This window comes from Amblyomma maculatum, chromosome 9 (genome assembly GCF_055883805.1).
Source record: "Amblyomma maculatum isolate TAMU_Amacu chromosome 9, ASM5588380v1, whole genome shotgun sequence".
Classification (NCBI taxonomy): domain Eukaryota; kingdom Metazoa; phylum Arthropoda; class Arachnida; order Ixodida; family Ixodidae; genus Amblyomma; species Amblyomma maculatum.
The window spans coordinates 39535570-39556397 of NC_139352.1; the positions used below are offsets into that span (position 1 = coordinate 39535570).

General features: G+C 46.5%; 1 protein-coding gene across 4 annotated transcripts in view; it reads right to left on the reverse strand.

Moving 5' to 3' along the window:
* p38b (p38b MAP kinase) overlaps positions 1–11899 on the reverse strand; it is a 56317-nt gene extending 44418 nt beyond the window's left edge. For 2 of the 4 annotated variants that reach the window (XM_084578621.1, XM_084578622.1), the window contains exons 1-5: positions 11572–11899; positions 5195–5324; positions 2847–2905; positions 1339–1450; positions 73–102 (exon numbers count right to left, since the gene is read on the reverse strand). In XM_084578621.1, coding sequence (XP_084434747.1) covers positions 73–102; positions 1339–1450; positions 2847–2905; positions 5195–5324; positions 11572–11699 — 459 coding nt within the window. In that variant the 5' untranslated portion in view covers positions 11700–11899. The remainder of the gene's footprint in view (positions 1–72; positions 103–1338; positions 1451–2846; positions 2906–5194; positions 5325–11571) is intronic. The other 2 variants (XM_084578620.1, XM_084578623.1) reach the window with 2 other exon arrangements.
* Positions 11900–20828: the final 8929 nt, after the last annotated feature.

The window sequence follows — 20828 nt, forward strand, 5'->3', positions numbered from 1 at the left end:
TAAAATAACACTCTTCAAAGCCTCGGTTTCTGCACACGTCCCCATAGGATAACAAGCGCTGCTCCTCCTTACCCTGTGAATGATGCCCGCCGAGTGGATGTACTGAAACAGACAGACAACACAAAGCTGTGAGCACCTTGCACACACAACACAGGCACTTTGTACAAAGCCACAGTGCTTTTATGCAATTTATTAGCATGCCCAAACCAGTGCATACAATTGAAATCAATTTCATCAGGCTGTACTGCACATCTAAATGACAGCGCAAAAGCTTTATGTATTGCTAAAATCGAACAGCAGTCGTCAGTGTGCACTCTCTCTTCGCGATCTCTCTGTTTCTGTACAGAGGAACTCTGCCACAGTAAACTCAAAAGTGAGCCTGAGCTCCCATTTCAACTTCCGTAGACGACTGTACACTGTTTTTGTTTTCATTTAAAGCAATGAAATATTTAACAAATACTTGCATTAAAGAGCATCCAGCCATGGTGCTGAACCTCCCATGAAGTGACATTTTGATACGAGCATAGCATAGGACACCACAGGACCACAGACATGTGACGACATAATCGTAACGCAAACATTCAGAGGCAGGTGGATAGTATCGACTTTACAAAACCCTTTCCACACAGCATCCACGACTGACCACACATTTTTTCACTGCATTTCTTTTTTTTTTCAGCATTCAGCGCAGTATTCTGCACTTCATTAATGCTAGTTACATTTCAAATTTCCACTTGAAAAACATGTAATGTAAAGTGCAAATTATTTGCCGACAAAAAGAAAAGATGAGCATCACGATGTTCTACAGCATGCCAAGTGAGTGATGTTGCTTTCATTTTTTATGGTAGTATGATGCACTCACAACGGAAGTTGTAGTGAATTTTCTCTCACAGAAGAGATGCCGATGAAAATGGAACTAAGCACTTGTCCATGTGTATATATTATTATGCGAGTAAAGGTCCTCGTGCACATAAATTTCTGCACACTGTAATTCAAGTTCACCAATACGCAGCTTAGCCTGCTAGGCTTCCTCAAGTAGCCCATTCAGCCATTTCGGGCATAAAGAGGTCAATTTGTTTTTCTAGATCTCCAGAGCCAAGCAAGAAGTCAGTAAAAGGCTCCGGACAACACTGAAATTGAGCCTGCAGTAGAGGCGAGAAGAAAATTCAATTTAGTTCACTTGTAACTAAAACCTTTCTTAAATAATTATCAAATGAACGAGATGAGGTCTAAACGACAATGAGCCGGAGCCACCTTCGATGAAAAGAAAAGTTGTGCTGATAGGCTTTAGAGACAACAAGGGTGGGACAGCCAACCGTGCATGCTGATGTCACCGACCTTGAGGCCCCTGAGGATCTGATAGACGAGGAACTGGACGTGGTCATCGCTCAGTCGCTGTGTCCGGATTATGTTATTGAGGTCAGAGCCCATAAGGTGGTTCACCAGGTAGCTGTCATGCCACACCACCAAAGGGGAGGAAGAGCAGAAGGAAAAAGAGAGAAGAAAACATTGAACCAACTGGCTGGATTACTGGTCTTACGGCTCCCAGCATTTTATGCACACTCCTTCCATGTTTCTGCCTAATTAAACGCTTTAGTGTATTCCGAAGACCTCTCTAACGTAGCCCAACCAATGACACGAATGTCCAGCCTGATCACTAGTTTGATCGAAGCCCAGCAATCCTTTAATTCTATCCGAGTAAATGGCATTCACCTGAGTGCATGACAATAAAGTAAATGTCAATAACGTAAATGTGATGCACACCACAAAAAGTAAGCCAAACCTTAATTCTTGTGAAGCACTGTGTGCATCTTTTGCACTGCCATGCAAGAGAGGTGTACAGGTCGTCATTTTGAAGCACTTATAAAGACAACCTCGACCGAACTGCTAAAAAGACACTAGATACCAATTTCACAACTGATCATAACCAGCACCAAAAGCTCCAGTGCAGCTTACCACAACAGTGAAAAAATAGTAACCTTATCATAACTCGGAGTTACTGTACAGCTCTGCAAGCATACAAAGCAGTCACATTCAGATTCTCCATTAATTTGCATGATTTAGATGGCCTGTCAATGCCTCAACATAAATAATTCTAATTGCCACATCTGCTTCTGCTGTTCCAGTAAGCGCTTCGAGTCCCTCTGGGTATCGAAGTCAGAACGGGCCCTGACCTGAAGCACTTACTGCGTTGAAAACAAGGTGTTCGCTGTTTGTGTGACAGCAGCGTCCAGTTTCAGCCCTCCTTAGTGAAGTGTTAAGTTAATGGTAGAGATGCAATATATACGGCCAACCTCATCAGTTCCCTGCAATCTATGCCAGTCGTGGTGGCTGAGGTCAAAAATGGCACGAAAGAAACCTGAAGGAAGCCTGACAGCAATGCACAGCACCTCTTTCTTCCCTTCTATCTAAAGCTGTAATATGACAAATGAGCTGAGTCCCAGTGTTGGTGGGTGTCTCAAGTTCTGGTGTGTGCAAAGAACAAGTTTAATTCCCTCCATTTGGCAATAACTTTGCATGGCTGGACCAATATATTCTGCACGCTTGAGTGTTCCTTATAAGCCCTCCCTGTCACACTCCAACTGAGTGCCACCTGGACCAAGAGCATAGCTTTCTCTGCACTGCCTCTCTCTCACTCTTCCACCGATCATTGATGGTGCATTCACAGCAGCACAAAGTACTTCACCTCCCAATTTAGTGCTACTGTTGCGGACAGTCCAGGCTCTTTCCTCTTTGCCATCTATGCATGGAACCATGACACCAGCCACCAGACAGACGTCATCTTGACAAGTGGTGCATGCAACACCCCCCAAGCCAGGGGCAAACAAAGCGCCGGGCAGACTCACACATCGTGGAAGTCCTCCAACGTGGTCGAGGGCGTGAACACGTCCAGGAGGCCAATGACCTGCATAGCGAGGCACACAGCCGTGAGCATGAGGCACCCCGTACAACTGTTCTATGCCACAAGTCAGCCACCAGGCGGACAGCCGGCTCAAAAGCAGGCAACATTTATTTAAAAAGAAAAAACGGCACACAACAGCCGTAGACTTAGGTGTGGAAAATGAAATAACCCCCATTGTTAGTGAATGTCTCGCTCGCCTATTTTCATGATGACACATGTCCAGCCTGGGGCCCTTGCCAGCTTTCCAATAGTCAGGCTGCTACATTCCTCGTCACTGCCAGGCACACGCTAGCTTCTGTGATTGAGAAGTTTTTATGACAGGCTATTTGGTGCATGTCTTGAAATTAAAAAATAATAATGAAGAGAAAAACTAAAGGCGTGCCTAACGTGGTAGTCCCCAATGTCACAACCACTGCAAGCTGCTCAAGCACTTCACTCCAACTCAGCATGTTTCTACCAACGCTGAAGGGCTCAATTTTGAGTAGCCAATGTAGGATTCAGAAAACCCAAAACAAGATGTGCTTTTTTTTTTTTTGTCGAACTACCCATGCTGCCCACTGGCCCAATTTTCCACACTGCAGCCATCAATCAAGTTACCAAGAGCTTTTCGAAACAAGTTCGGCAGACTATCACAGAAAACTGCTGGCTTTCATTCCAACGGACCCAACTGCCTCTCTTCATAAATGCAGTTTATTCCCTCTCTGCATTCCACAGCTTTCAAGAGCACGGTGTAGCTATCCTGCCCTCTTGCTATAGAGACAGCTTGCTGGCTAGCTGTCCTCTTACCCCTGGCTTCAGCTAAACATTTCCGTCGTCAAGTCCGTCATCAGCTCTAACTTGTGCTCGTCTTCGATAACAAGAGCGGAGGAGTCTCTTTGGACAGTGTGGACACCACCCCACCCACCGCTAACTGGTTTTACACATCTTTTCCCAGCTTTCTTCTCAAATAAAGAGCAGGTACAGCCCTCACATTTCAGTGATTAGATGATTTCACGCTGTCTCAGACTCATGCACTAAGAATGAAACTCGGACAAGAGCACATTATGAACTCACAATTCCCCGCTTGTCACTTCCTGCAAACTCCAACAATAATTCTCCCCCGCTATTCCTAGCAACTATATGTGATAATCTCCAGCTATCCGTTCCATTGCCTGCTTTGGCAGTGAAGCTGCCCATGAAGCTCCCAGCGAAGCATTAGCATTCATGATTTTCTTCACTGGCGAAGCTGTAGCCTAGCCTGCAGTTTCACTGTAAAACTCATTCCTTTGTGCCATAACAAATTTGGTTCTAAAAATGGCCGATGACAGCAATCTTTCCATTCCCTTTCTTTTTTGTGTGTGTGTGCATTGTTAAGTTTACAAAAGCCGTTTTCTCTTATAAGTAACAACAGTGCAATTCAAATGCGATAATCTACGAACAAGACGCTAGCTTTAATATTTCCTTACTATTTGTCAAAGGTAGCTAAACTGAAGGGGGAGACGCATCATCACTGGACGGTCGTGCGGAGAAGCTGAACCACAGGTTAAGGCACTTTTAACTAGTGCCCCCCCCGCCCCCTACCCCCAAAATCTAGTTGCGCGTTTACATTTTCGCTATATGTCCACATAATGTGCTCTCTTCAAGGCATTTATCAAACATGAACAGTGCAGCACTTCCCACAGACACACCTGGTCATAGTCATACTCAGTAGTAACGCTCGCTAAATGCAAAAGTCAGTACATGTATTGCGACCCAATTTAAAAAAAAAAATTATGAGATCCACAAAATTTCCATCACACACTAATATGAAGGAAGTCAGGGTACTGTTGAAAGGTCCAGTAAACAGAGAGGAGCTCGTAAATAGTAGCAAGGCTGTGGAAGTAAGACGCTACCTACTAAGTCGGGAGAGTTTGAGACAATGACTAAATTCTTAGTTTTCCTAAAGTGCTTTTTTTTTTCCTTTCTTCCTCTCCGTTTACAGCAGCTTAAGGAATAACACATTCTGTTTGGAACAGCAGGGATCTGAGAAATTACATGACAGAACTGTGATGGCAGAATTCAACCATGCAAAAGAAATTGGCAAGAATGGCAGAAGGATTTCTAAGGCAACACATTGTAAAAGGTTGCACTGAAAAGGCTAGCTGCAGGCAGCACAATGCTGGCCTAACTGGAGATATATATATGAGAGCAGCCTGTGACCCTGTAATGGACTCAGTCTGGTTGTCAGTGGTGACAATTGAGAAGCAGCAGCTTGGGCCAAAGATAGCCCAAAGCACCTGTCAATAATAAAGCCCTGGCCAAATTTTCACTCACGTTTTCATGGTCCATATGCTTGAGCAGGCGCAGCTCCCGGTAGGTACGCTTGGCATGGATAGCAGACTGGAATGGCCGGGACAGCTTCTTGATGGCTACCTTGTGCTTCCGCTCCTTGTCCAGGGCCGAACTGCGCATGTCAACACCCGAAACTCATAGGCAAACGGGCCACCATGCACACACAGGTGAAGCCCTGTCACATATGACAAATAATAAATATTCAGTTCAGTTCAGCCGCTCAGTCGTGTCCGACTCTTCGTGACCCTATAGACCATGTCACGCCACGCTTTCCGGTCTCTTCCTAACATCACATAACTTCATCTGCAGCGCCTCGAGGATGCCATCTAACCATCGCATTCGCTGCCTACCCCTTCTCCGGTGACCCTCAACCTTTCCCAACATCAAATCTTTCTCCAGTGAATCCTCTCTTCTCATCAGATGACCAAAGTAGCTAAGCTTTAACTTTAGAATTTGACCCTCCAATGAGCAGTCAGGGTTTATGGTCGACAATATCGACTGATTTGATCTCCTGGCAGTCTAAGGAACTCTCAAGAGTCTCTGCCAGCACCACAATTCAAACGCGTCAATTATTCAGCGGTCAGCCTTCTTCACAGTCCAACTCTCGCATCCATACATCACGACTGGAAAGACCATAGCACGAATTATACGGATCTTGGTTGGCAGACTAATGTCTCTGCTCTTTACTAGGTGGTCAAGGCTAACCATGGCTCTCTCTCCCAGAAGCAGGCGTCTCCTAATTTCATGGCTGCAGTCTCCTTCCGGGGTAATCTTGGAGCCCAAGAAGAGAAAATCTATCACAGCTTCCACTTCTTGTCCCTTGATGCTCCAGGACTTGATAGGGCAAGACGCCATGATCTTTGTCTTTTTAATGTTCAGTTTAAGCTCAAACTTCTCACTCTCTTCTTGTACACGCATCAGAAGTCTCTTGAGTTCCACTTCACTTTCTGCCATTAAAGTGGTACCATCCGCATATCTAAGGTTGTTGATACGTTTTCCAGCAATCACTCCAGCTGAAGACTCGTTCAGACCGGCCTTCCTCATGATGCACTCTGCATATAGGTTAAATAGGCAGGGCGACAGTATGCAGCCTTGTCTCACTCCTTTTCTAGGGCAATCAAAGAGACAAAGGCATTCAAAGGATTATTCCCAATATCCACTGAAACTGGAACAAACTTCTAAAACAAGCACCCAAAGTCTGAAGCCTGCAAACTGGTTTTGTCCCCAACCCTAAACGTTTTGTAAAAATCGATTCCATTTTGCTTGGTCTCTCTACATATTCTTGTGCTTTGCCACTTTTCCTTTCCTTTTTCTTTCTCGCATCAAGTTTCATGACCACAATCGTATAGTAAGCTTCAAACTGGGCCGATACTACCTATAAATATATCAACTGTCCCTCGCTCCGTAGTCAGCTGGCAACCATTGAATGCCACCTCCAAGCATCCAGGTTCCGTAGCAAGCAAGCTGGCACACACGTAGGCGGACAAGATGGTTGACAGATTTTTATAAAGTGGTATTGTGCGCTCATAGGAGCAACACACACACACAAAAAGAGAGTGGCTGTAAACATATGCGCCACTGTTTAGACTGGGATCTCTTAAGCAGTTTGCATCATCTTCACGGTACACTCCGAACTAGCTAGCCTTGTCTGAAAAATAAAAGCCGGACAAAAAGTTGACCTTTGTCCCCCTTCAGTGTAGGTCCATTCAGTGCACTGCTGCAAGTCTTCCTAAACTTGCACCGTACAGGCATGCAGCAAAAACTCAGAGACAGAGAACACACTAAATATACAAAGGTACGAAAACTACTGCAAAGAAGCCCCAGAAAATGCACTAGAATGCAACAAGGAATGTTTAAAGAAGGCCAGGAGATTTTATGCAGCTAAATGTAACTTAATCAAGGCAAATTGCAGATACTTTCGCAAAACTTGCTGCACAAATACGCCAAAGCAAAGGCACCTATTAGCAAAAATTTACAAAAAAAGAACTGGAAGATCCGGCTTCAGAGCTTGTTGGTACAAAGAAAATAGCGTGAGAGGCATCCTTTTGTTCTGAGCTCTCCCTATTTCCAAGCCTTAAAAACAGATAAAGGTTCTCTGATAAGGTGGAAATGAATTTTAAGTGGCGCATCATCTTGTCCAGGTCATCGTCGTATACATTTAATGCCTCTTGTGTAACCGCAGGCACTTTTGATAGACTGCCCTTTGTTTTCTTCGGTCACAAAGGCGCTGCCTACTTTCACAAGTCAGCAGAAGTTTTAACGCCAATCTACCTCTTTCAGTGAGTATAACGTCTCAGCTGGAGTTATGGCCGTCTTAGAGTTTATAGCTTGGAAATCTTTACTTCCCATCAGACTGGTCTTAAAACCGCAATACCCATTATCTTCCTTTACTTCTGCAGAACTTAAATTGGCAATGTAACAGCAGACACAATCTTTTCAAATATATTGATCCAACATGAGCTTCCAAGTACTAAGTACAAAGGATGTTTGAACAAGGATGAATTTGTGCAAAAGATTACCCTAGTGGCAAAGTTGCCTAGTTTCTGCCCTCGCAATACAGCATTAGCATGGGATAAAACAGTTTTGAATTTTGTTCTTTAACAAATCTATGCATCTGCATATTTGACTGCAATTTAATCACAGTTTGAAATTCACAAATCATAAATAAACAAAATGAACTATGCTTTAATCATCTTTTTTTTTTTTTACTGATATCCCCGCTTTTTTTGTTTCTGCAATGAAGGGAGCACTAGAGACGAACTCCTACCAGTTCTAAAACTTTTTCTGAAGTTTTCAAAGCACAAATATTACACGCCATTTTATGACAATTTCACAGGATCATGTCTGGGGTACCCAAAGCATGCCACTAGGGTTTGTAAAGGGCTCATAAAGTCAGCTAGCAGTGGTATGGGGGAAAAAAAGAAACATGAGATAAAAAGAAGGCAGTTATAATATCTCAGGCCTGCCACACGTAGCACTGGCTTTTTAACCAGGCAGCTTGGCTACAACCAGCACGAAAGCGGCCATAGGTGGAAGGGAAGATGACACAACATGGGCACTGGTTTGCAACAAATGCCCAAATAAAAAAAAAAAAAATGAAAAATGAAAAAAAAAAAAAAAAAAAAAAGGTCCAAGCTGCTTACACAGGCAGCCTTGCACTCAGCACAAGAAAGACATCCTGACACCAGAAATGAGTTGCCCAAGAAAGTGCATTTCCTTATCACACAAGAGATAGTGTCAATTACCCCAGCTCTGTGTCACCCTTTCTTCACCCTATCTTACGTGTTTCATGCTGTTCACATTTGAATATTTTAAACAAGTACCAGCTCGCTATCCAACCAGGCTGCTTTCACTGTCCCCAGCCAAGGTTTGTGCAGCTATCAAGACATGAGTGCATTCCATGAGAGGTGGTGGAAGAAAGAAATGTAAAGGCACAGAGACAAGAAGGAAGGAGGTGAAGAGAGCCAATTTAGATACAAAGAGTATGGAGTAAGTGGGGGCCTTGAGCATGGCAAGGTCGTAGCCTACCGCATAGGAACAACATGCTTAGGAAACAAAATGGCACTCATGAGGGCCGACAATCACTGCAGCCGTCTGAGCAGCTTCTTCATCTCTGTCAGCAAGATTGAGAAGAGTGGAGCACGAGGCATGCTACACAGTTTATTGGTGTCTGCATGGAGTTGGTAAACCAGGTGCCTAAATCTTAAGGCCATGGCTACTACGTAAAATCCCTGGCTTTGAAAGGAAGCCATTAAGACAGGCTCACGCTGCCACCTTTTAGCACGCTGCATTATGGGTGTCCCCCTCTTTGATAATATTGCAGCTCTTTTCAAGCATAGGGGCCAACTGAAGAAGCACAGAAGCGATCGTCGTTCTCACGTGTCCAGATGAGATGTCTTTCTTCTCTCATGATGTCATGCATGCACTTGTTTCTGTTGTACAGAAAGTTTTCATTCACAACTTTGCAGTCACGTGCTATTCAGCTGTTTTGGGTTTTCTCCACAGGTATCTGAGATATAATGTGCCAAACATAGAGCTCAAAAGGCACTGCTGCATCCTGAATATATGGACAATGTTTTTGTAAATGTTGCAGTTTGTTTAATATGCTTGCACCTCTAGAAAAAGTCACAAATCCTCTGGGGTAGCCAGGTAAATCAGGCAAGGATGCAAAGGGATGCATTTTGGGCAAAACTAAGAAATGTTCTTCCTCAGACCCTCTGGTATCTTGCAGGAAATTACAGCATCAACTGCTTTGCACAAGTCTCCACAGTATTTGCTAATGGATTTAATTTGCTCTTGCTAATAAACGTTTTGTGGGAGGTGTACAGTGCATAATCCACACACGAAGTCAACACAAGGTTACCTCAAAGCGATGGTGTTTTTGTAATTCACAACAATGCCTTTCTTCTTATTCCCTACAGCAATGTAGTACCTCAGCAGCTGCGCAGTCTTTGCAGCCTTCCTTTTGTTTATATATGTGTAAGTCTTGCTAAATGGCTCTGAGCAGCATGCCTTGCTCTTTTTCACATAACAGCACCAAAGCACCACAATGTGGCACAGTACAGCACTGTAAGTCAAGTTTAACATCCATCGGTCACTATTAGGTAAGATGAACTCAGGCCACTTGGGAATTTTATTGCAGAAATTATTTATGGCTTTCACCTTGGACTTATGTGCGTCCCACTTCAGAGCACATCTGCAAATTCCCTGTTGCAAGGGTGCCTCAGTTGCGGAGTCACTAAGTTTTCACCTGAATTGATACCTTCATGCCTTGCAACGGTAATGGATGGCTTCGTGCCTTAAAGATGCCAAAACGCTACTCTCTGCAAAGATATTTTTGTGCTCCTAAACAGATAACATGCCCAAAACTCCCATTAAAGTCACCACTCCCTTTTTTTGTCAATTTTCCACTGCTTCTGGCCAGTAACACAAAACTTAAAGAACAACCATACTGACGAGCAACAAATAATATGAGCAAGTGACGCCGCCAATATGCTCAATCTGAGTAGTGTAGTGTTATCGGCGTGGAAACACACTCTTAATTTCCACCTAATACTTTCCAGGCTTGCAAATAGCAGCTGAATTTTCTGTGCTTCAGTGCAACTGTTTTCCTCAGGCAGAACCTGCAGTTTCAAGATGCCACTAAATGCTTCGAAGCATCTCTCTCATTTATTGTACGCATCTGTGTACGGGTGATAAGTATTTATCGGAAATCGCATGATAACAGCACATGTTATAGAGGGTAGTCACCTAGAGCATGCCCGTGAAGGAAGCAAGTAAGGATAAAAAAGTGATATAATAAAACTCAACATTTGTGTTTACTATTATGACCTACACAGCATGTTGTGACTATAATTAATTTTTTTATTTGCATCTGTCGACTGTCTCCAGGAGGCGATATCTTTTTTTTTTTTTTTTTTTTTTTTTTTGATATGCACTGTCTCCATAGAACTGTGCCTACTGTATATGATTGCAACACATAATATGAAGCCTCCTGCCATTTGAAAGCTGCCTCATTAACAAAACGTTATTAAATATACATCATCTCCCTCATCTTCTCGAACAACTTTGCTTTAAGAGCTAGTGTTACTTTTTGGAGCATAGCAAGAGAAGATACAGTCAACGGTGCTTGCGTTGTCTCCCTTCCTGTCACTGCTGTTCGACATGACCTACTCCTCCAAATTGCATATTCATACCACGTCGTTTGGCTTGCACATGCGCCCTACTCGACATGGTGTGCTGCACTAGACTTGTACTATTGGTCCACGTCTTTTCAAACATGGTGCAAGTAGAAAGTTCCATGTCAAATGAGCTGAACTGTGACTGGCGACCATGTTGCTTTCCTGCGCTAAGCCGACACAGCAGTTTAGAAGCGAACAATGACGACGGCCCGGGTAGAAAACACAGAACAATGGTTGGCCGCCTCCGAGTCTAGGGCGGACAGGAAGTTTAGGAGGAACTTGAAGCACAGATCGCCGCTTGCTTCACCGCACCTGCCGCAGCCAGTTTGGCACGACGTAGCAAAAACCGACGATGCCAGCGATGAGGTGCCGGTACACCCGACTGAAACCAAAAGCACTGCGATCATCGAGTTCGGGCGCACAGATCGCACGTTTCCTGATCATCCATCGTTGCAAAGAAAAACGATCCGCAGTCAGTTCTGAGTGACCAAGCACGCTCACCGCGATCGAGTCGTCGGTGGGTTCGGCGCGCGCAGCCTTTGAGCAGCCCGTTCAAGGGCGCAACCGCGCGAGGCCCCGCGGCCCTACGACCCGCACGCGGCGGGGGCAGCGTAACACGACACCGCCAGCCTTCGCGGTTCGTTTTATTTAGGCCTAGAAGGAGTACGGCGGGCTCACCAGACTTGTCCGTAGGCGCCGACGCCGATGGGCGAGAGGTTGGTGTAGCGGACGGGAACCTCCCATACCGTCTTGTTTAGCTCGATCCGGTGGAATCCGCTCCTTACGGCAGGCATCGCAGTGGCCATCGCTCTAAACGCGCTCCTCCAGCTGTTTCAGCAAAGCCACTCACCACACCGAGCACGCAACATCGCTCGTCGACCACCACAACACCGATGTGTGTCACGCAGGCTAAAAACCTTCGCTTGTGCTTGCTTGCCCGCAACGGTCGCGGCTCGCTCGGCGGCGGAGGCAGCCAACGCGCGAATGCGGCGTTATCGGAAGCGGCAAAAACAACTCACACGAAAAAAATAAAACAAAAGAAAACAGAGGTGCATAAGAGCTGTGATTTTTGTTTGCTCTTTTCTCTTTTTTTTTTTTCTTTTTTTTTTTTACTTCTTCGCGCGCACACGTAGAGTTAACACAAAGTTTCACAGTTAACCGAAGAACGAGCCAAAGGCACGGGTGCATGCGCTTTTATGGATTCGTGAGCAGTTGAAAATCAACGCGCGTTTGAGCCGACGGCCTTGGAATATGTTTTGAAATTTCGCAATTGCTTGGACGGCTCAGGTTAGAGAGGTGCAGTGTGCATTGGAGCGTGCGTTGGGGCGACGATCTCCAGCTGAACCAAAACCACGGGACCACTGTCTGCTACGGTTTCTTGTGAAACTCGCGATGCGAGATGCGTCTCGCGACTCGCACGCACTCTGCGCTCGAGCACTTGTGAACGCGGGAATTCTAGCTCATTTTAACTGCTTTAACCCTTAACCCTTCAACGCTTTAACCTTTAAAGCGGGCAGGGTGTCGAAAGTCGCGTGTCTGATGAACGCAACTGTTGGGCGATCGTGAGGGCCATTTTTACCTACATCATCCCGACACCAACTGCATTTGAGTAGCCGAACTTTCTCGTATTGGGGAGCTTTGACTGTTTTAACACTGGATTTCATGGTTTTTGACCACCCGACAGGAATAACCTCCACTAGGCGGCTTCATGCCACCACCGCCACCACCGCTCGATTCAAAGGATTCTGTCTTGATCGTCTGTCCACTCAGGCTCCAGGGCGCCAATTTCAACCACGTTGGTTTCAACTATAGTGCCTTCAACCATTACATGAACTCTATAGTTTCAGGTTTCAACCAACGTTCTAATACAAAATTTCAGCAAAGGAAAAGCTCTGTGGTTTAAGAAATGCCGCTCAATGCGCTTTCATTGAGTAGCCGTGGTTTCAGCAGTTCCAGTTTCGCACTCTAGCAGCTCGTCTTGGGAGTTGGATGGACCAAACGGCGGTCGTAAGAACTAATGGCGCTATAGTCGCGCCCAACTCTTTCGTCTGCTCCAGTAACAACCAGGCTGGTCGGATTTTCAAGCTATTTTTTGCGTGTATTGTGTTCGCTGTAATTTTGAAACATTCACTATGGTAAAATTTTGACACTTGACAACTTCAAACGAGTATTAATTGTGCCATTCTACTTTGCACTGCGTTGCAAAAATGATAACAAAACCGATACAACTGGTCTTTTTTTTTTTTTTTTATGCCACATCGCGATGCTTCGCAAGCTTAGATGGAATTTTTGACTTCTAAGGCAAGTGAGCATCTCTTTGAGGATATTCTTATAGCCAAGGACTGCAAGCATGTTGTAAACGGGCCAGATGTGCGAATTTCTCGGGGGGCTCGGCCATACAACTCCCAGTGACGTCTCTATTCTCTCCCGGCCTTTCAAAGGAAACCTCTAACTAAGCCAGGATGAAAAATATGGAATGCAGTGGAGACCACACAAGCTTGCCGTCATTTAGGCATTTATAAGTACGGAAATGCTTGTATCCACATACGGAGACGCTTGCATCTTCAAGTGACAAGCAAATGGTCATTTCGATATTGAGCTTGTGCAATTTCTTTCCTGCTCGGCACTAAAACTCGATGACGTGCAACTGTAAAGGTCTATTCACACTTGCGACTAGATGAGGTCGCGCGACTGGTAGTCGCGCGACAGAGAAGAGGAGCTCGCCACTACCGATGTTCACACTTGCGACTGTTGCCTTCTCGTTCTGTTCTGGTTCCGAACGAGTTGAGAGTAGGAGAGTTGTTGGGCGATGACAGCGAACGTCGGTATACAGCCGCTTGCCAGACACTTCAGCTTTTTTAGGCGAGCCCGTGCGGATGCCGCGCACTCGTGTTTCCAGGAGACGTGTCAATGTAAAATGTTGCGCCTGAGTGAAAAACCCATTTCTCAAACTCCTCGCAGGCCATATCCTGCTCCCTGCCTTTGAATTCCGGGTGCCGTTTGTTGAAAAGGTAGGGGTATTCTTTAATTGCATTGAGAAGGTGCTCGATCGAGTACTCCGGGACCTCGCTGATTGGTGAAATGGTTTGCGACTAGTAGTCGCGCGACTGAAAATTCGAGCAGTGCCCGATCGGTCCGCGGCAGTCGCTTTTCGACCGATGCGACCATTTGCGACTGTCGCTTTTCGACCAAAACGGTCGCGCGACCGCTGCTAGTCGCAAGTGTGAACGGGCCTTAAAGCTACCTTCTACTGGCTGGTGACACAAACAAATTGAAATAACAAAGAAGAGGTTTTTCTTTTCTTCTTTTTTTTTTTACTCAGAAACCTAGCAGCAGGCTAGTCCTATATCCTGATTCAAGAGTATAAAACGCAATTTTTGTTGCTCATTTTGCGCTTGTAATGATGCGTAAGGCATTACATACACGGATTTTCGCGAGCAATGTTCCTACGACCACTAAAGAAAATATTATCGACTTTCCTCGCCTGCTTCGGTTCCAGCAGCTGAGCGAAGTCACATGGCGTGCAAAACAATTGGCAGGTGTTATCTCTGCTAAACCTATTACAGTGCGAAAGCAAAGGAAGCTGTAGTTTCAGCTGTACATGTGGCGTCATCTGGGAGCCACCGCGCAGCAATGACGGATGCTTAACAGCCATCCGCGGTCAGTTCCGATGCAACAGCACAGTGTAGCAACGGTGCTCTCTTGAACTATGCTCGTGAAATTGCGTATGTCTGACGTTGAATTCCAATGGCAGATCCGGAGCAGGTTTTTCTGCTCTGGCCAGAGCAATTCTATTCCAATGGTAGAATGGGAGCGCGAGTTGTCTTTTCCAATGGAAGATCGGGATCTTGCGTCGATCCCGGATCGCTCCGAGGACCGACGATATTTGCTCTGCCGAAATCGGCAGGTTTGGCCGGAAGACAGCGTGACGATGTACCCGCTTCCGTTTCACGTCACGACTGGCGCAGTATCTGTCACACTTTCTCTGACAAGTGTGCGTTTGGATCAACGTAAACAGGAAGTGAATTAAGTGACGTAAAGCATGTGACGTCACGCAACCGGAAGTAGAGCCGAAAAAGGACATAGGAAGGGATCGGATGTCGGAACCCGCCGGGAATACGTGGATAACAAGTTCTCCACCAAATGAGTCCGATTTCTCGAATCATCAAGGATTTTTGGGGCGAAGCGAGCTAAGCCTAACCCAGACGATAAGTGGTCGAGGCTATGTCGAGGCCCCGACGGGGGAGCCGAGGGTGCAGCAGCGCCACCGGCGGCGAAGAAATTCAGCACGGCACGAAGCGCGCGGGAAATTTGGAGTGCAGCCATGGATGTGGTTGAAGGTGAAGAAGTGGACCCGCGGGAGTTCACGGTGCCGGGACAGTGGTTCCAGTGCAGACGGAAGAAGGTTGTCCCGCTTGAAAAGAGCAGGAAGGAAATCGAGGCCGAGCAGTTCAGGCTTAAGCAGGCCGGAAGAAAACTGGCAGCATTTTATGTAGAAAGACAAGAGGCAAGAATCCCGGAGGGAGCGGACAAGATTATTCTCCGACCCGAAGGAGGACTAGATAGACTCCTTAAACGTGGAGCCGCGTATTTAACAAGAATGATCAGGGCGTCGGCGGGCGTAAATATTGAAGAAACGGAAGAGGAAGACATCGTGATACCCAACACGAAACAACATTCCATTATCATCGCTACAACAAGTGGGGAAAGGAAAATGAAATACGCGAGCATAAACCGAATTAAGCTAGGGGAAGAAGAAGAGGTGGCAGTCTTCGCCTACGTGGGCACTCCGGACGGGTGCGGCAAGGGAATGGTGCACGGGGTGGATAGGATTTTCACCCAAGAGGACATCATGCAAATGCTAAGGCACAAGGCAAACCCGGAGGCTATCGGGGTAAGAAGACTCGGGAAAGATTCCACGACTATATTAATACTCTTCAAGGAGGAGAAAGTACCGAGGACCGTAATCCTTGGGGGAGCCCCGCATAGATGCTAGCTGTATAAGAAGAAATATGAAGTATGCAAGACATGCGGAAGACTAGGCCATAGAATCGACGTATGTCCAAACCCGACAAACATCAAGTGCCGTGGTTGCGGACAGGAAAATCCACCAGAGGACCACACCTGCAAGCTGAAGTGCCAACTCTGCGGGAAAGAGCACATGCTGGGGGACAGCAAATGCAAGCTGATCCATCGTACACCGTACGAAATCAAAAAGAGAATCTGGGAAAAGAAGATTAAGAAAGAAGCGGAATCGGGAGGAGCAACCAACCAAATCGCAAAAACCCAAGAACACCAGAGCCGCCCAAGAGCCAGACAAGAAGGGGAGAAGGAAGGGTACAAGCCCAGGACGAGCTCCTTCCCTAGACTAGGAGAGGAGCAGCGGACAGCCTCCAGGGGACGAAGCTCTTCCAGGCGGAGGAGCCAATCCAGGGGACTGTCAAGCTCGAGAGCCAGGACCCCCAGTCGAGACCGAGACGAACCAACAACCGAGAATGGTGAGAGCAAAGGCGTGAGCTTCGCAGGCAAGGTTACCCAGGGCCGAAATATTAAGAAGGACAAAAAAGACGAGGAAATAGAAAAATTAACAAGCATTATTAAGAGCATGAATGCAACGATCCTTAGTTTAAAGGAGGAAATACAAAATTTAGAAACAGAGCGCAATACAGTGGCGACTAAATCTCAAACAAAGCAGGCGGATCTGAAATAGGGGCGCCCAACAAAATCGAAGGCCAACATCTTACAGCTCAAGTCGACAACAAGGGAGCGGAGAATAATATGCTGGTCGAGGATACCTCTCCACCCCCATCTAAACGCAAAGTTAGGGAGGATAACAGCTCAGACCTAACAGTGGATGAAAAGCTAGAGAAAGTAAATGCGAAACTGGACAGAAGTCTTAAGATTTTCGCTAAGGAAAGAGACAGTAAACTTGAGGACTTAGCCAAGCAGATTCAACATATGCAGATACAGATGCAAAATCATTTCCACCTCATGACGGAGGCGCTCCAGCCATTAAAGGGGGAAACCGCCAACCTAAATGCGAGAGTGACTATACTTGAGGAGAACAAAACAAAGTTGAATAATGGACAGACCGCCCAATAACATCCAAATATGGCAGTGGAACTGTCGCGGGTATCGACGCAAGCGACCGGTATTGCAGAGCACGCTGTCGATCCGCGAATCAGCCCCCCCCCCCCCCCCCCCCCTTGCTATAGCGTTGCAGGAGACCGGCGGCCCGGCCAAATTGCAAGGGTATCGCGCCTTCCACAGTGGGAAAGGGGACAAATCGAGAGTTACAACACTGGTGCAGAGAAACATAGCAACAATCCAACACGAATTAGAGGACAACGTCATAGAAAACGTCTTTGTAGAAATTCTAACAGGAAAAAAGGAGGAATCAAACACTTTCCTACTCAATATCTACAGCCCACCGAGACAACGGAAGGTCCGCTTCAGGGCGATAATGAACAAGGCACTTAAGATAGCAGGTAACCAGCCGCTAATTATAGTGGGGGACTTTAACGCCCATCATCCGGAGTGGGGGTACACTAAGGAAGACGCAAAGGGGAGACAGTTGTGGGAGGACACGCATAACCTGGGAATAACATTGCTGACTGACCCATTACACCCCACGCGGGCGGGGAACAGCGTTACCGCCGATACCTCACAGGATCTGACCCTGATTAAAAACGTAGAAACAACGCAATGGCTAAATACGGAACTCAACCTGGGGAGCGACCACTCAATAGTGGAAACCATGGTTGAAATCAGGAGTAAAGTCAAAGGAAAAAAGTGCTTCCGGACGAAAATCACAGGCTGGGACCGATTTAGAGAGATTAGGGGGAACAGAGACCTAACAGAGATAGGAAATATAGAGGACTGGTGCGAAGCGGAAGACACCAGGAAAACAACTAAGACGCTAGAAGGGGAAAAAGCTCCGGAAATAGCGGATGCCCGACTCCTACACATGTGGGAGGCCAAACAGGGCATGGAACGTCGACTTAAAAGGCAAGGCAGAAACAACAAAAATCTCAGAAGAAGACTGGCGCGTCATAACAAAGAAATAGAAGATTACGCCTTTAAACTATGTGAACAAAATTGGACTAACAAATGTGGCGACATGGAAAGGAATATGAACCTCCCTCAGACGTGGAATATCCTAAGGCATTTAATAGACCCTGAAACGTCCAAAACACAAGCACGAGTCAAAATGGCTAAGGTTAGACACGCATGCGAAGAGCAGGACGATGACATATTCATGAAGAAACTCGTCAAGACATACATAGGGGACACCGAAATTAGAGAGCTACCCGACTACCAGGGAATTCCAAATGAGAAGTTAGATGCGCCCATCACGAGAGCTGAAGGGCAGAGATAGCGAAACTCAAAACCAAGTCAGCTCCAGGGCCAGATGGAGTCACGAATAAGATGCTCAGGAATTTAGATGACAACTCGATAGAGGCCCTTACCAGCTACATGCAGAAATGCTGGGAAAAAGGGGAGATCCCACCGCTGTGGAAAGAGGCTACCGTGATCCTGATCCCAAAACCCGGGAAGCAACCGAAACTGGAAAATCTCCGGCCTATATCGCTCACGTCATGTGTAGGAAAGTTAATGGAACACATAATTCAGACCAGAATTTCAAATTATATGGAGGAAAAAGAGAAATGGCCAGACGAGATGTATGGCTTCAGGCCCCATCTGAGCACACAGGACGTCATGCTGCGGCTGCAGCAAGACATAATTAATTCCAGAACCAAACATGCGAAAGTCATTATGGGACTGGACCTAAAAAGGGCCTTCGACAACGTCAAGCACGAAGCCATCTTGGAAGGGCTCCAGCAGGCAGGAACAGGGCTAAAAACTTATCGCTATGTCAGAAATTTCTTAACGGACCGCACGGCGGTTATAACTTTCCAGGAAATACAATCTGGGGTGATCAGGCTAGGTAACAGGGGGACACCTCAGTGATCGGTGCTGTCACCCACCCTTTTCAACATGGCCATGAGAGGGCTCCCGAAGGAATTGCGGAAAATTGGGAATTACAACTTAAATTACAGCCTGCACGCGGACGACATCAATCTCTGGATCAACAGAGGGAGCGACGCAGAGATCAATGAAACGCTGCAGGCGGCAGCAGATGTCATCTCTAAGTACGCGGCGGACAGAGGACTTAAATGTTCGCCTGAAAAATCAGAAATCTTCGTGTATAATGACAAGGCACTCAGGAACAAACCTCCCTCTGACCCACAGGTGTGCGTGGAAGGAAGGGAGATACCAAAAGTAGAGACAATACGAATATTGGGACTCCACTTACAAACACACGGAAGGAACACGATCACCATTGAAAAGTTAGAAAACCACGCGACCCAGACATTAAACCTCATCAGGAGGGTCTCACGTAACGGAGGCGGCCTCAAGGAAAAAAAGCCTCCTGAGATTGGTACAAGCCTTCATCATTAGCAGAGTGGGCTACGCCACGCCATATCTGAACCTAAAGGCAGATGAGAGGAGAAAGATAGACGCGCTCATCAGAAAATGCGTTAAAAAGGCCCTAGGCCTCCCAACATGTACATCGACGGAGCAGCTACTGGCCCTAGGATTGCACAATACGATTTCAGAAATCACGGAAGCGGTTAAAACTTCGCAACTTGAAAGACTCAGCACGACGCGAGTGGGAAGAGCTACGCTAAGTAACCTTGGAATAACCACAGACAGGGGGCAAAAGGAAAAGGTTGACATTGACAGGAAAATCAGGGCGCACCTAAGAATCCCTCCATTACCCAAAAACATGCACCCTGAGTTTAATAGGGAAAGGCGACAGAAAAGGGCGGAAGCGATAGAAACAATATATCGGAGCAAACCCCCAGATGAAGTTGCCTACGTAGATGCGGAAGGAAACAGACACAGTCGATACATGACCATAGCGGCGGTAGATGGGGGAGGCACCCTCATCACGGTGGCTACCATACTAGGGAAAGAAACCGAGATAGCGGAGGAAGCTGCGATAGCGATCGCTTGCGTTGGTACCAAAGCTAGATATATTATTAGCGACAGTAAAACTGCAATCCAAAATTTCAGTAGGGGGAGGGTAAACCCCCTCACCACCAAAATTTTAACACAAGGAGTGATTGATAGGACGATCAACATCATCTGGACCCCGGCGCACGAATCTGTAAGCGGTAACGAGGCGGCCCACAGTGCAGCTCTAGATCTCTACCTCCGAGCTGTACAGGATGGCTCGGCTCAGGCAGAACATAATAGAGAAGGGCGATTAATCTCGTATTAAGACATTACAGAACACTACAGGCAATGCCGGAGGCGTTTCCCCCCACCAAACACGGCGTTAAATAGAGGTCAGGCAATGGCGTGGAGACGCCTGCAGACTGGAGTATACCCAAACCCAGTACTAAATAAACATATCCGATCGGACTGCGAGGACGATAAATGTAAAAAGTGTGGGGCGAGAGGAACCCTCGACCATATAATTTGGGAGCGCGCTTACTCCCCAGGCAGGGCGCAAAACATTAGCAGTAGGGAAGCCTAGGAAACCTTATTGCGAAGCTCGGACCCTGAGCTCCAACTCACCGCCCTCCAACTGGCAGCAGAGGCCGCCGGCGAAACCAAACCGGCCAGCATCTAATGCGACCATCCCGTGCGTCTGGGCCGCTAAGTCCCCTCCCCCTTACAGGGGGGTGAGACAGAGCGGCCCAGGCGGTGTGGTCCTTCTCTGTTGGATAATAAAAGTTTTCAACAACAACAACAACAACAACAACAACAACAAGGAAGGGATTGACGCGCAATTTGAAAGTACCAAAGACAAAAATGAATAAACAAGAAGTGAAATAATGTGACGTAGAGAATGTGACGTCACGCAACCAGAAGTAGTTCCGAAAAAGGGCATAGGAAGGGATTGGAGCGCAATTCGAAAGTAC